The sequence below is a fragment of the Pygocentrus nattereri genome, chromosome 25 (genome assembly GCF_015220715.1).
Source record: "Pygocentrus nattereri isolate fPygNat1 chromosome 25, fPygNat1.pri, whole genome shotgun sequence".
Lineage (NCBI taxonomy): Eukaryota > Metazoa > Chordata > Actinopteri > Characiformes > Serrasalmidae > Pygocentrus > Pygocentrus nattereri.
In genome coordinates, this window is record NC_051235.1 from 8728014 (window position 1) to 8739928 (window position 11915).

Here is an 11915-nt window from a genome sequence, read left to right on the forward strand (position 1 = left end):
CACATTCTAGGATGATGGCTGTAGGGTGTCTCTATGTGACAGACTCAACAGACATGAAGCACCCTGGGACAGTTTGACCAGCAATATCACCGTATCACCAATATCAGCCTCAAGTCTAAATTTGGAGCAGCACATGATATTAGTGATTTCTTGATATGATGTCCTGCATAATATTAGTCCAAAATGGTTTACATAGTGGCCTCACACTAGGTACCCACAGTGCAGATATCTAGATTATCTGATCAGATTAGTTAAAGGTCTCATTCGCATAGTGCATCCTTCTGCGATCCTATCGCAAAGGCTAATATTGTGATAACACTTATGTGATGTGTAGCATAGATGTTATACCATAAAGTGAGTCGTTTTAGCACAATCCCTGCACTAACGTACAATCATCTCCATAAGTGTTGGTATTTTTGGTAAAAACAGATGAAAAAAAAGTCATGGGAAATTTTATTTTTTGTTAATTAGCTCAGTCTTACATTGAAAATATATGAGAAATCTGATGATTTTAATCAAAGTAAATTTAGTTCTGGAAAGCAAAGACAAAAAGCCACATGTGCTGTATTTATTTCCACTCCATGAAGTTCTTATGACCAAAACAGTCTTTTTTAAAGTCTACTTGAGTGTTCCATGGTTATCCATGACCATGACTTCTTGTTTCATTGGGGTTTAAATATGAAGTGAAACCAAGGCCAAAATCCCTTAATCATTCATCAACATTGGCAAGATAAGAGAATACACAAATAAATTAAGCCAAAAGTTGTTGACCTTCATAAATCAGGCAGTGGCTTTGCATGTAAGTAGCTACATACCTGAAAATGTTCCACAGTTGGGACAATAAATGAGGAGTTTTATGATGATTGAGAGTAATGAGTAATGAGACGGATGGTTTGAGAGGTAAAAAATATCAAAGCATTATCGCTGGAGATTTACAGAAGATGGCAGCATTTTGGGGTCAAGTCTCCAAAAGTACAATTAGACCCTCACTCTATTTCCAAACCATTTGGAAAGTGTGCCAGATAAAAACCTTTTCTTGTACCTAACCATAAATGTACACATCTGAAGTTCATTAGACGCCACTGGAACTTTGACTAGAACTGGGTTCTGTGGTTAAATAGAAAAACAAAATAATGACGTCATAAAAAAGAATATCCTCGAAGCTATTATGTATGGTGGAGTATGTGTGATGTTTTGGGGCTGTTTTTCCTCTGAAGGCCCTAGGAACTTGGTTAGGATACATGGCATCATGAACTGCTGTACTTGACATGCCAGAAAACTTTTAAATGAAAATTTGCCTCTGCTAAAAAAGCTAAAACTGGATCTTTGTTTGATCTTCCAGTAGAACATGGATCTAAAACATTCATCCAAAGCCACAGAAAAATGGTTCAACAACCACAGAATCAAGCTTTTGACATGGCCATGCAAGTTTCCCTGACCTAAACTCTATTGAAAGTGAGCTGAAAGAAAGACTCCAAAAAAGGACCTAGAGCTCTGGATGGTCTGGAGAGCTTTGGTTTTGAGGAGTGGTCTCAGATTCCCTGTATTCTCCAGTGTTATCAAGCATTACAGTAGAAGACCCGTTGCTCTTAAATTGGTGGAGAGGTTGCATAAAGTGCCAAATATAGGAATGTGAGTAATTGTGATGTGTGTTTGTTAAAAAAGAGTTTGTATAATGTTTTTGTTTTAGATTTGAACTAAATTTACTTAAATTTACTTAAATTTTAGTTAAAGGTTGATGTATCACTGTGCAAAAGTTGGAGAAAAAACACTTATTTCTAATCAAAATGGCCACTAAGTACAAGTTATTAATTTTTGAGATTTAATATAAGATCATGTACGTGCGTAAGAAAGGAAAGGTCAAAAGAAATAAATGAAAGAGAAGCTTCAAAACTGAGGGTAAAAATAAACAGATTAGAAGGTAGAGAGAAAATTAGATTGTTATACACCATGCAAGACCCGGTAGACCACCCTGTCACCATCAGAGAAACAGCACTTAAAGCCTACCTCTTTGAACGAATCCAGCTCCGCTCTTTCTTCAGATCTGAAAAAATCCAATCCACAGGTGTTTCTGTCCATCCTTCCGCTGTGAGAAGACATCTCATCACTGTGGGTCTGAAAGGATGTGTAGCTGTCAAGAGTGTTTCTGAGAAAAAAACACTGAAACTGAAGATGTAAGATGTGGATAATTGGGATTACTTGAATTGTGAGAAGCAGAAAATGCAGACAATATTGTGTAATTTTCTGTTAAATGTTTCCTTTTGATGCTGAAAAATCAATCACTTGAACATAGTGGCCATAGACAAAGGTGAGTGTATTACCATCACAGTTCCTGCTAATCTGACTGCAGAACTGTTAGGTCGTATTAGGACTTTATACTGAAGTTAATGTGAATGAATAACTAATGAATGATTTCACATTCACTAATAGAGTCCCAAAAACAGGACAGACAGTCTAAACTCAAGATAACCCGCCGGGCTGCTGCCTATGAAAACGCACACGCACCATCATCACGCACAAGACAGGTTTTTTGATCATATGTGACAGCTGCTTACTATTCCGCTTAAGTTTGTTAGTGAAGCCCTGACGCCTTCAACTCTGCTACAATGAATTTCGGCTCCCAGCTGATACACCAGCACACTCAGGAGCGTCGCATTCTCTTATGGCCACATTTCTTTTTTTACCTCTCTCTATCGCTCTTGCTTTTATCATTATATTTTCCATACTCCCCTCCTCCACACCCCTCTACAGCAGCTGCTGCATCTACTGCTGCACCCCAGGTGTGTCCAATCCAAAAATGGAAATGAATATATATATATTTTTCACTTGGCTTTTGCCTCATCACATTACTGTGCGTAGGTCAGGGTGGGGCAGGGAGTGGAACTGACAGATACATATTTATGGATTTGCAACGCTGGGGGAAAAAAAAATATTGCATAGCAGCCACAATTTATTTTGAAAGCACATTTCCGTGTGTAATTATGTGTGTAGTGGCAGACTGTTTGCCCTGCTAAACCTCAGATGTGTGTGTGTGTGTGTGTGTGTGTGTGCACTCTGCAGAGCCTGCTGGAGAATGCTTAGCACAGAGGATGAGGGTTTAATCCAGCGCCTGAAACGCAAACACATACACGCACACGCACGCCAATGTTACTATGGAAACCAGATGAGGAAAATTAAGCCCTGCTGAGGACCGTCTGGGAGTCTTTTTTTTAATCATTGTTATTAGTATTATTTTGAAGAGATTTAAAAGAAAGGAAGAGAATGAGAAAAGAGAGACATCAAACCAAGAAAATAGTGCACGGGAGATAGAAGGCAGAATTACGGAGGGAAGGAGAGAGGAGGGATGGAAGAGGACATTTTTTGCCATGGAACACATCAGCAGTGCTTTCCAGATAAAGTTTAGCATCATAAGCACCTTCATCTCGGCACAGAAAAGCACTCATGATTTCACCCACTCATATGCTCACCGGCCCACTCACTCATTCTCACACTCGCCCACTCTCCCGCTCTCTCATATTCTCTCACTCTTGCTCACCTGCTGCCCCCACCTGAACCTGACCAGTGGTAGAAGCCAGCCTGAGAGCACACTACTAAAGAGGCTCTTAACAAGGCCATATTCACCATAAATCTTGATGTAGGGGTGGTGTTTGGCTTTTTATCTTATGTAAGTACATGGAGTCTGATCCTAGATCAACACTCTTACTGAAAGATGTGGACATTGGCTGAAAGCAGGTTTGTCAGGAAAAACTCTTTCTAAGAAGCATGAGGACGGATCACAGAGAGAGAGCAAGACACAGGAGAACCCGTGCTCCTCTGGGCTGCACCAAATTATGATACTGGTGATATGATGCACTCACTGGGCGCTTCTATTAAGTATACCTAATTTTTATCTACACTCATTGTCCATTTTGTCAGGTAGCACTTTGTAGTTCTGCAGTTACAGATTGTAGTTCATCTGTTTTTAAACACTGTGCATATTTACTGTCCACTCTATTAGACACACCGACCTTGTTGGTCCACCTGTGATAGCTGCTTAGCCTGTGTTATCCTCAAGTCCTTCATCAGTGGTCAGTTTCTGGTCAGTTATGTGCGTGTATAAATGGAACTGTGTTAAATGGAACTGATAAAATGGAAAATAAGTTTAGATACTGGGTAGATGTATCAAAAAAAAAGTGCCCAGTGAATGTTTATCAGTTGCAAAAATTGCAAAATCCCTTTTCAAATTAAAATTACATTTTTTTTTGCAATTTTTAGTGCACAATTTCTGTTTATTTGCTTGACTTATTAATATATTAAAAAAAAATAAAACAAATTTCAAATGTGTCAAATTTTCCATAGGCCTAATTTTGTGTTTTAATGTTTTGGGATTTTTTCAATATGATAAAATGAGCGAATGAAAAGTTATTGTGCATTGAAAAGTGCAGAGGAGTGTCCTCTGTAGAGGACGTTAACTTATTTTCATTTAGAAAATCAACAGTACATCTAATTTGACCAGGGGTGCACAAACCTTTGTATATAACTGTGTATGTCTATCAGTCCTGTTGTCAATACATGAACATTTGTAAAACAGATATTGAGGCATCTACCTGGATTAGCATTATGGAGAAATATAACATGCAGTACATTCGTCCATGCATGAAGTACTATGCGTTTATTCTTCTGTGTGTTTCCACAGAGAGACAGAGCCCTGCTCTGCTGCCCTGGAGCAAACTGAGTGTGTGGAAACGGGCTCCGGGAGTGAGTCGGGGTACGTGCAGGCTCTGGATTCTGGAGGAAACCCGCTGTGCCTGTCCTGCCAGAAGCCCAGCACTGATCACTCAGGCTGGGCTGGGGGCTTCTGCAGTGCTGCCTGCATGGAGGAGTTCCAGCTGCGCTCTAATCAGAGCTACATGCGCGCCCGTGTGCTGGAAGCTGAGGAGGGTGTGTGTCAGCATTGCGGCCTCCACGCCCACCAGCTGTACCTGCGTGTCCGCGACGCCCCGCACACACATCGCAAAGAGATACTGGACAACACCTGGCTAGCACAGCTGCCTCTCAAACAGGTGAGACACATGCTCACATGTGTAGAACCGACATACTGGACAACAACAGCTGGCTGGCACAACTACCTCTGAAACAGGAGGGATGTACACTGGCTGTCAAAAGTTTGGGAATACTTAGGCAGGTTTATTTTGAGGAAAGCACTATCACACATCTAAATACATGTGATGATATTTGTGCCAGTGCTACTTTGGAAATAATGATACGCCCCACTGTGGCAAAACGGTTTAATATGTGCTTTAACAATAGTTTGAAAAAGAAACACTTTGATCAACATGACTACAGAGTTCTACCCAGAGTATTTGGAAATAATTTTATGCTAACAAAGCCTTGACAGGTATTTTCAGATTATATAGAACATTTAATTTTCAAAAGAAAGCATCATGATACCATACTTTTGACTGCATGCATGTACCAGTATAGCTGAGACGTTGAACTACAGCTGGCTAGCAAAACTTCTGAAGCAGCTGAGACTTGCACACACTCCTGCAGAGATGGATTCAAAGCCTTCTACCTCAGGAAGCCTCTTTGTTTATCACACAAATCATTAGGAATGGCACGATACCACTTGGTCTTTTCTGATGTTGAAACCCATCAGTTAATATCAATACTTGTTCTTTATAATCCGCTGTGTTTTAAAATGCACTGTTTTAAGTAAAGTACTTAAGATGAGCATCTAAACGTAGGCTATCATTTACCAAACTACTCATTCAGTAAATAATCAGAAGAAAGAAATACATAACTAACAACATCACATCAAACAATGTGAGTGAGTGCTATTTCATGCTAGATTTGTTACAAGGTTGGATCACATCCATTTTCTTTTTCCCCTCCTATCAATGGAGATTAATGCCATTACAGTACCAGTGCAGTGTCAGTATTTAGTGTGTGCAGCTTTCGCTTACATACCTCTAAAGTTCAGCCTGGTTGCATTTTCTGCTTCTCACAATCCAAGTAATCCTAATTACAATTGAAACACATCAGCGCATAAAAGCGCCGCCTCTCATGTCTCTTGTCCATTTCTGGTGTTCTAGTGCAATTTTACCTTTTTTGGCTAATTCATTTCCTCAGTAATGGCTTCCTCACATCTACACATCCTCTCAGACCCATAGTGTAGAGATGTCTTCTCACAGTGGAAGGATGAATAGAAACACCTTTTTTTTTGGGCCAGATCTGAAGCGAGAGTAGAGCTTGATTTTCTCTGTTCTCTGACAGTCGAAATCCTAAAGTACTGTTTATCTGGTTGTGACGGTTTTGGTGGTCTACCAGGTCTTGCATAGATGTTAGAAGTCAAATTTTCTCTGTATCTCATCATTTTCTGATCCCCAGTTTTGGAAACTCTGTCTGATCTCATCGTAAAGATGCACTAGATAAAGAAATTTCAAGAGCGCTAAGGTGCATTGGGTGGTTGCTAGTGTTAATAACAGTGTCTCTTTGAAGGGAAACGATGTCAGTGAAAGGTTTGGGATCAACTATGTCATGTTGTTTTAAGACTGGAAGGTTGAAAGAGTTAAACATGAAACTAGCATGTACAAAAAGAGTAAAGAGTGGACTTACTGATAAATCCTGATAGATTTGATATACTTTGTGTGGCAGAATTATAGGTTTTCTGCTAATACAGAAAAATTGATGGCTTAATGGCTATTTTGACTGAAGTTAAATAAGCAGAGGGGTTATCTATGACTTTGTACCGTACTGAATGTTATGAATTGTAACAATATGTTTAAAGTCTACCAAAATGTAGCAATATGGGAAAAGCAACCAAATGATTAACAACTTGTTTCCCTGTAAAAGCTGCTTCATCAGTAGTAACATATATTGTCAGAGAAGTACAAGACTGGTAACACCTCTAAAATGCAATATAACAAAATATTACCTGTCTGAGAGGTGAAACTTCTGTTCAGCACTAATATACAGAATCTGAGGGGCGTCTCTGGGGGGTGTGGTGTTAACAGACTGCCTGGTCTGTCAGATTGGCATTGATTTATTTTTTTTTTCCCACAGTGCATTGCTGCAAGATGGAGGTTTGATTTTTGTTTGACATTTCTGGCCGAGCTGCCGGCAGCGGCAACGGCGGCTTCAGATCAATGAGAGGCTTTCTACTCTAACTGGCCCTCAGTACAAAAGCCAAGCTCATACAACACACACTGCTGCTTACGCTGTACAGAGGAATTAATGTAAAAGTATTGAGACCTGGAAGGTGTGTAGGTGTGTGTGTGGGTGAGAGAGAGTGAGTGTGTGTGTGTGTTGTGCTCATGAGGAGAAATAAGGTGTAGGTGGGTGTTGAAGGGAAGGTATTGGCAGCCTAACAGAGCAAGAATGTGTTTGTGTGTGGTGATATTGGCAGTCCAGAGCAGTGTTTGCTTTTAACTCTTTGTGAGGACCTGATGGTGGAAAGAAAGTAAGAACATTTCACTACATTACATTACACTACAGGACATTGTGAGAAAAGCTTGTTTATAGTACTGTTGCTGTAACTGTTCAAAGATAAAACATACATAAAATGGTTCAAAGTATTATTTTTATCTCTATAAATGGAACAACTTGTCATTTTAGCAGTAAAAAACTGGGCAAATGTGAGAGGTTTACGTTTTAATGTTCATTTTGTGAAATGTTCAGACAGTTAATTTACTCCATTACAATTCAGGTTCACCACAAGGCTGATTAGTATTATTTTTTTTTTGCATCACTGACTGAGGAAACCTCTACCTATGGTCATAAATTTGGTTATAAATTTCATGATTAAATACAAAACATTTTATTTTAAAAATGTTACCTTTTATGGATTTATTGAATTGATGGATTTCATAAGTAAAACATGGAACATAAAACACATTCCATCCATCTCCACCCTAAACATACTCCAGTAGTATACAATCCAAAAACCAACACCAGAGACTTGACCTATAGAGCTGAAATATGGACATATGATAACAGCATAAACTAATCATACATGCACTTTAGAAAATGGCTTAGGCAGTGGTAACATGTTTGATATTACACATACTATTTAGAAACGTACTTAGAAAAGCCCTAATAATGAATTGGCTATGAATAATCTGCTACAGCTTCCATGAGCACTTGAACTTCACACAGCGTTTGAATGTGTGATCATGCTACAATATTGTTGCACTGTATAGATCTGAGTGTAGGCATAGCTGATGGAATACTCAGCTTCTGTATTGCCAATGTCAGCAGAAGTACTTACAAACATAGTAATACCAACATGTGTGAGAGAGGGGACTTCTTAAGTGCCCACATTGTGTGTATTGAACGGCTTGGCCTGTGTGTGTGTGTATCGACCTAGGTCATGAAGAGAAACTCCCCTCTTGTATTCAGTGATCATCATCCTCCGTGGGCTCCCGGTGCTCCGTGGAGATTGGGGATAATTATGGGATGGTGCTGTTTTTGTCGTGGGGAAGAAAGTGGATTGATTTCCGCGTTGTAGCTTCCCCTGAGGCTCAGAGTCTAAAACGGCCTCCACAAGCTGAAATGCCAGCGCTTTGGTTCAGCTTTCAGTTCAGCTCTCGCAGGACCCCTCACTCTCCAGCCTTTACTCTCCCTCACACACACACACACTCACATTCTCTGTCTTTTCCACTCAAGCTAAAGCTTTTCTGAAGCTGCCATAGTCCCTCACTGCTGCTCAGCGAGCCAAAACAGCCTAGAGAGCAATTTGGAAAGGGAAACTACATTACCCAGAATCTCCTGGGGCTCAGCAGTTGCAGGCCGTCTAATGATTTCTCCTGTATCTTTTCACAGCAGCAGGGAAACGGCAGACCACGGCTTTGCAAACACAGGCACACAAACAATATTTCTCTGTGTTTTTGAGGAGCTGCGTATATTACAGCAAGTGTCAAGTAATATATTGTCTGGACTGGAATATTTATATATGTGACACAGCGATGGCGATAACAGTGTCGATAGATAGATAGTCAATTCAATGAAATGTTCGGTATACAATTCTTCTTTTCTAGTTTCACACTTTGAGATCTTACACATCTCTTCTTTTGCATTTGGTTTGAGAAATGAATAACAATTCACCCTTTCCACCACTTCTTGGCAAGTTTTCAGATTTACAAACATGCTATGGCACACTGTAAAGGTTTTCAGAGGTATACTTTCAGTTGCTAGGCTATGAAAGACCAAGTAGGTGAACCAGTTTGCTACAGCTCCACCCTGAATCAAACCAGTGCTGCATTCGTAGTCCGTTAAGATTACCAAATACAGCATCTCACTGGTTGTGGGAGAACATATAATGTCATACTGTGATCTATTTGGACTCTTATTGTGACTCTTACCAAAACCCCATTAACAGGCAAAATCTAACCATAATAATAAGTAACCCAAAATAGAAAAAAATCCTTAAATTGGTTTTTGAGAGGAGGCAGGCATGTCCGTTCAAGATTGGTGAGATTTTACAATCTATTGAGTCCCCTTAAGGAATAAAAACATGCATTCTCACACACAAACGCATCAGTTATACACTGCCAATATTCTGCTAGCATGAAAGATTGAAGTGTGAAATCAGTTTGGATGAAAAAAGCGGCTGGAGAGTCACTGGCACTTTTAATAACGAGGCACAGACTATGGCCATCTGTTCTTGGCTTTAGAGTAGAGAAATGCATCCTCTAGGTCTGTATCCCTTATGGTAGCCTTTCTGTCTTCTTAACTAGTGCACCTTTAAACTCTGTGTGTGTGTGTGTGTGTGTGTGTGTGTGTGTGTGTGTGTGTGTGTGTGTGTGTTTTGTGTTGTAGCTGAACGAGATGATTCGTAACCCAGTAGAAGGCCAGTTCTGGCAGGTGGATCACATCAATCCTGTGTACAGTGGAGGAGGCCAGTGTCTACTGGACAACCTGCAAACGCTCTGTACTGTCTGTCACCGCATGGTAAAGAAGCTTTCAGCTTTCTATACACCGCACTACTATTTACACACTGTTCTGTTTCTGTAGCACATTTTACTCCAGGGAGGTGTTTTACAAGGCAAGATTGCTTAGTTAGCCCTGTCCAAAAGAAGTGTCCCTTAAATGTTCTCTTATTGGACAGACTTAACTTTTGGCTTAAGTCATCTGGCTAACAGAGAAATCCTGCTTTGTGAAATACCCTCACATTTAACTGGAAGTGCTCCTGCTTTACTCAGATTATCGAAGGCAAAATTAGCATCTGGACATTTTTTCATAGTCAAGAATAGGTTTATGATTAGAACCTAAATACATGGAGCTGGAGGTATAAATAAGTAGTCTGGTTTGCAAGATACAGTATCATCATCTCCCCACATGAGGGGAGATGGACTTGACATAATGCACCAGCAAAGCCGTGATTAGAAAGTTAGAAATAAAAATATATGGAAATATTTAAAAAGTGACATTAAAAAAATACTTATGCTGGTTATGCAGGTACTGCATGCTAGTTGTTGATGTTTATTGTAGGCTTTTGTTTTTTTGTTCTAAACCTATTAATGATAGATATACTTGGAATAGCATACTGTTACACTATCCGTTGTCATACTGGCCCTATGCCCCACTCTGACTCCTCATGTGAGATGTTGACGTGTAACTGATGTCTTTTATTGCAGAGGACTGCCCAGCAGGCCAAAGAGAGGAGTCAGATGAAGAAAGGACAAGCTGCTTCTAAACTGGCATCTGACATCACCCGATTTTTCACAAAGAAATAACTGCTTTTTTCAGGTTTTACTCATGTTTCAGTTCATTAATGAATGCAGAAGTTAGAAAAGAGATTCAGATCTGTGATAGCTTTGAAAACTCTGAATGTAATTGACACTGACACTGCTGCCACAACACCGATGGCTCCACACAGTAAGTGGCTCTGTGTGAAAGCAAGCGTTTTCTTGCTTTAAAGGCCGAAATGATGAGTGGATCTGTGGTCAAGATGCTCACATCACACAGTAAAAAAAAATTGGGCCCCACTTTATTTAGATCTATAGACAGAATCTGTAGACTGTAGTCTTTTCAAATTAACCAGAGTACCAGGGGTAGATTTAGGACCAGTGTAAGGGTTAGGGTTAAATATTTGGTTAAATACAAGTTAAATACTAAGTTAACTTAGTTAAATACAAGACAAACATCTACAGCGGGCGATCTAAATAAAGTGTTGCCAAACAATTGTGATTGATTAAAGGGCTCAATTGCATATTGCACAGCTGTATCAGTATTGCAAAAGCCAGTATCACGATAATGATTAACAAGCATTTTATTGTGCAGTCCTACACTCTTTAAGATGGTTCTTCAGGGGTTTTTAGTAAAGACAGTGGTTCTCTATAGAACCAAGAGCCATTTGAATGCTTAAAAGATTTTTTCTTCATGAAGTGGTTGTTCAGATTGACTTTACTAAAGAACCCTTGAACAACCGTCATTTTAAGAGTGTAGCTTCCAGCAGCAGAGGTAGGCAAATTTGGCAAATGTGGACATTTCAAAATAAACTATTATTTTAGTTCATTCTTGACCAGTGTTGGAACTATTCTTAAAAATCCAGACTCCAGTTCTGGTGCTATTAGACTTCTACAGCTAGAATTCTCCAGCTGCCATTGACATATGTGTAGCTCTATTTGGTCTGGGAGACAGAGAGTTGGGTTTTGGGGCTGCAGCACAGGAAAAGTGAGAGAAGGAGAGAAAGAGGCAGAAAGAGAAGGCGAGTTAGCAGAGCACGGCAGCAGGTGTGAGAGAACTGGCTGTTCCCAGAGTGACCGGCGTGGTCTCAGTCTGGTACTGCTGAGTTGGTTCTACTGAATGATAAAGCTTATCTTCAGAGAAGGAGTGAGATAGAGGGAGAGAAAAGAGCCTCAGCTTTCTTCTTTGGTGTTATTTTTAACGTGTGCAGGCTTTCGTGGTGCCAAGGTATGCCTTTGCGTCGTTGT

At 39.9% G+C, this 11915-nt stretch overlaps 1 protein-coding gene across 3 annotated transcripts in view; it reads left to right on the forward strand.

Moving 5' to 3' along the window:
- Nucleotides 1–11503, forward strand: part of zranb3 (zinc finger, RAN-binding domain containing 3) — a 98677-nt gene extending 87174 nt beyond the window's left edge. For all 3 annotated transcript variants that reach the window (XM_017694574.2, XM_037534321.1, XM_037534320.1), the window contains 3 exons: nt 4676–5042; nt 9799–9930; nt 10617–11503. In XM_017694574.2, the coding sequence (XP_017550063.2) occupies nt 4676–5042; nt 9799–9930; nt 10617–10715 (598 nt within the window). In that variant the 3' untranslated portion in view covers nt 10716–11503. The remainder of the gene's footprint in view (nt 1–4675; nt 5043–9798; nt 9931–10616) is intronic.
- The last annotated feature ends 412 nt before the right edge of the window (nt 11504–11915 follow it).